This window comes from Equus quagga, unplaced genomic scaffold (assembly GCF_021613505.1).
Source record: "Equus quagga isolate Etosha38 unplaced genomic scaffold, UCLA_HA_Equagga_1.0 HiC_scaffold_12204_RagTag, whole genome shotgun sequence".
In the NCBI taxonomy this organism is placed as follows: Eukaryota; Metazoa; Chordata; class Mammalia; order Perissodactyla; family Equidae; genus Equus; species Equus quagga.
In genome coordinates this window covers 1-2,819 of record NW_025792352.1, presented here as the reverse complement: position 1 = coordinate 2,819, position 2,819 = coordinate 1, and the positions used below count along the sequence as shown (strand labels likewise).

The 2,819-nt window shown below is 60.7% G+C and overlaps 1 protein-coding gene across 1 annotated transcript; it reads right to left on the bottom strand.

Annotated features, from left to right (window-relative positions):
- Nucleotides 1-1,344: 1,344 nt before the first annotated feature.
- Nucleotides 1,345-2,814, bottom strand: LOC124231927 (granzyme M-like; the record flags this gene model as incomplete). The annotated part of the gene is made up of 2 exons (XM_046648930.1): nucleotides 1,345-2,053; nucleotides 2,551-2,814. Coding segments are annotated over 2 exons (417 nt in total), but the record flags the coding sequence as incomplete, so codon positions are not given.
- Between the last annotated feature and the right edge of the window lie 5 nt (nucleotides 2,815-2,819).

Here is a 2,819-nt window from a genome sequence, read left to right as displayed (position 1 = left end):
CCTCTCCCCCCCGTCCTCCCCCTCCTCCCTCCTCCTCTTCCCTCCTTCTCCTCATCCTCCTCATCCTCCTCCCCCTTCTCCTCCTCGTCCTCCTCGTCCTCTCCGTCCTCCTCGTCCTCTCCTCCAGAAAGCCTGGAACTTAGGAGTGCTCAATAAATAAGAAATGCTGTTGCATGACGAAGGGAAAAAAACACTTGACTTTTGCTCTGCAAACTCGGCTTCTGGGCTCCTCGCCCGCAGATACACCCTGGGGCGTGGGGCAGGAGGGGGAGCATGGGAGGAAACCCCGTAAAAGATTACAACCAAAAGATTATGATCCAGAGGTTGAGGTCACCTCCAAGGTCAGCACCGTGACGGGGCACCATGTGTACCCGTGTTTCTGTGGGTATAAAACCTTCGCCCAGAACACCTTGGGACGAGACAGAAGGCACCGGCACAGCTGCCTCCTGGGATCAGCAGGACGAGGTGGGGAACGGGGACCTTGCACCCCTCTAACTGGTTTCCTGTGGGAAGTGATAACTATGTCAAAACTCGAGTTGAGGCCAGGCTGTGAGGGGCTGAGGAATCTTCCGGGGTGACTCGTGCAGGGTTTGGCTTCCATGCTTTTGTCAGAACGGCAAATCACCCCCTGAGATGTGTGCATTTCACCGTATGACAGAGAGGGAGAGAGGGAGGGCTCTAAACAAATCCCGGGATCCCAGCCACGTGCACAGCGTCCCGAGTCTGCACCTCACTCTGAAAGGCGTCAGCGGCTCAGCCGGATGGACGGGGGCGCAGAGGGACAGCCGACCAAGAGGAAGAGACGTCCCACCGTTCGTGGCTGAGCCTGCACGGCGGGGACCTCAGTGCTCACCCGGCAGTTATTCCCACTTTGCTGCGTGTTTCAGAATTTTCATAGTAAAATAAAATGATGCTGCTGGATAGTGGCACGTCCTCAAATTGTTAAACAGAGTGACCGCACAGTCCAGCCATCCCCCTCCTACGTGCGCCCACACGGACGTTTGCACACGTGTCCCCAGCGGCAGAGTCACAACCCGAGTGTCCTTCGGCAGGTGACACATCCACACACGTGTCCGTCCACACGCTGGAGCACGACGCAGCCGTGACAAGGAGCGAGGCCCTGACACGGCTTCACGTGGACGGAGCTGAACACACAACACTCAGGGAGAGACGCAGACACAGAAGGACACACGGCGTGTGATCCCATGGACGGGAAACATCCAGAACAGGCAGATCCACAGACAGAGAGCGGGCTGGGGGGGGCCGGGGGCGGGGGGGGGGGGGGGGTGTGATACTGATGGGGACGGGGCTGCTTTTGGGGGGATGGAATGTTCTGGAATTAGATCATGGTGATGGGCGCACAACACTGTGAATGTACTAAAACCCACTGATTTACACACTTTAAAAGGGTGAGTTACATGGCACGTGACTTACATCTCAGTAAAGATGTTACCAAAAAAATGAGAGGAAGAAGAAGGGTCTGGATGTTTTTGTTGCTGGCTCCCCGCCTGCTCCCCAGGCCCGGCACCCGGCACACACTGGTGCTCACCGCAGACCAGCACGGCCCTGCCCGCCCCCTGCTGGCCAAGGCTCTGGCTGTGGCTCCGGCACCAGCCAACGCTGCCCTCTGCAGTCCCCACTCCTGGGAGCAGCCACCGGGCTCCCCCGAGCAGCCTCAGTGCAACCTTTGTTTTATGAGTGGGGAAACTGAGGCTTGCGCAAGGCCACGCAGCCAGCACGGGCAGAAGTCGGCTCAGAATCCAGTTTGCCTCACTAGGATTTATTGGTCCTCTGAGACGGGGCGGTCCCCTCTCTGCCCTCCACGTGACCTGCAGGGGAAGGGTCCCTCCAAGCCGGGGACTCGGGGTAACCCCTGGAGCTCAGGCCCAGGCGGAGACGGTCAGTGTCTGATGATCTTCCGGATCCAGGACACGTAGGGGGCCACGGCGGTGGCCACGGGAGGTTTGAAGATGTTGGTGCAGGCCTTGGAGCTGAAGGACAGGATTCCAGCCACCTTGCCCCTGCTGCACACCAGGGGCCCGCCTGAGTCGCCCTGCCGGAGGCCACACAGAGCACAGGTCACCCCTGTGCACCCTGGAGGGGCCCCATGCTCCCTGGGGCGGCAGGCTGATTCCAGGTCAGAGAGCAGAAACCCCGCCCCGGGGCTGTAGGGCCTCTTTCCACATCTCCTTACTTCCCCTGACTCTGTCATTCTCTTCCTCCTTCTTGTCCTTTTAACACTCTTTGCTCCTTCCTCCCACCCCAGGGCCTTTGCACAAGCTGTAGCTGTGCCTTGATCATCTTTGGTGCTAGAGTTCAAACCCCATTTGTGCTGCTCGCTTCTCGACTATGTGACCGTGGGCCTCATAACCTCTCTGTGCCTCAGTTTCTGGATATGAGAAATGGGCTAATGCTGGTACCAACTTCCAGGACGCCCTGCCCCCGGAGAATGGACAGAGCTGGGGCCCAGGGAGAGTCAGGGGCTTGTGGGGTGCCCCTGGCCACAGGCTGACGCCCTCCGGCCTCCCCGAACCGCCCCCGCCGGGTCACCTTGCAGGGGCCCTGGCCCTTGGACGGGGCCTCCAGGCAGAGCATTCGGGGGGTGATGGCGCCGTCCCAGAAGCGGCTGTTGTTGCACATCCGGGCGTCCAGCACGCGCAGGTCCAGCTCCTGCAGCGCCCTGGCCAGGGGCCCGTTCTGGTGGGTGAGCCCCCAGCCGGCCAAGCTGCACCGAGCTCCCGCCGCCACTGCCTGGCGCCCTGCGGGCAAGGCCAGGGGCCGGATGGTCCTGCTGGTCTTCACCTTCCCGTCCAGCTACA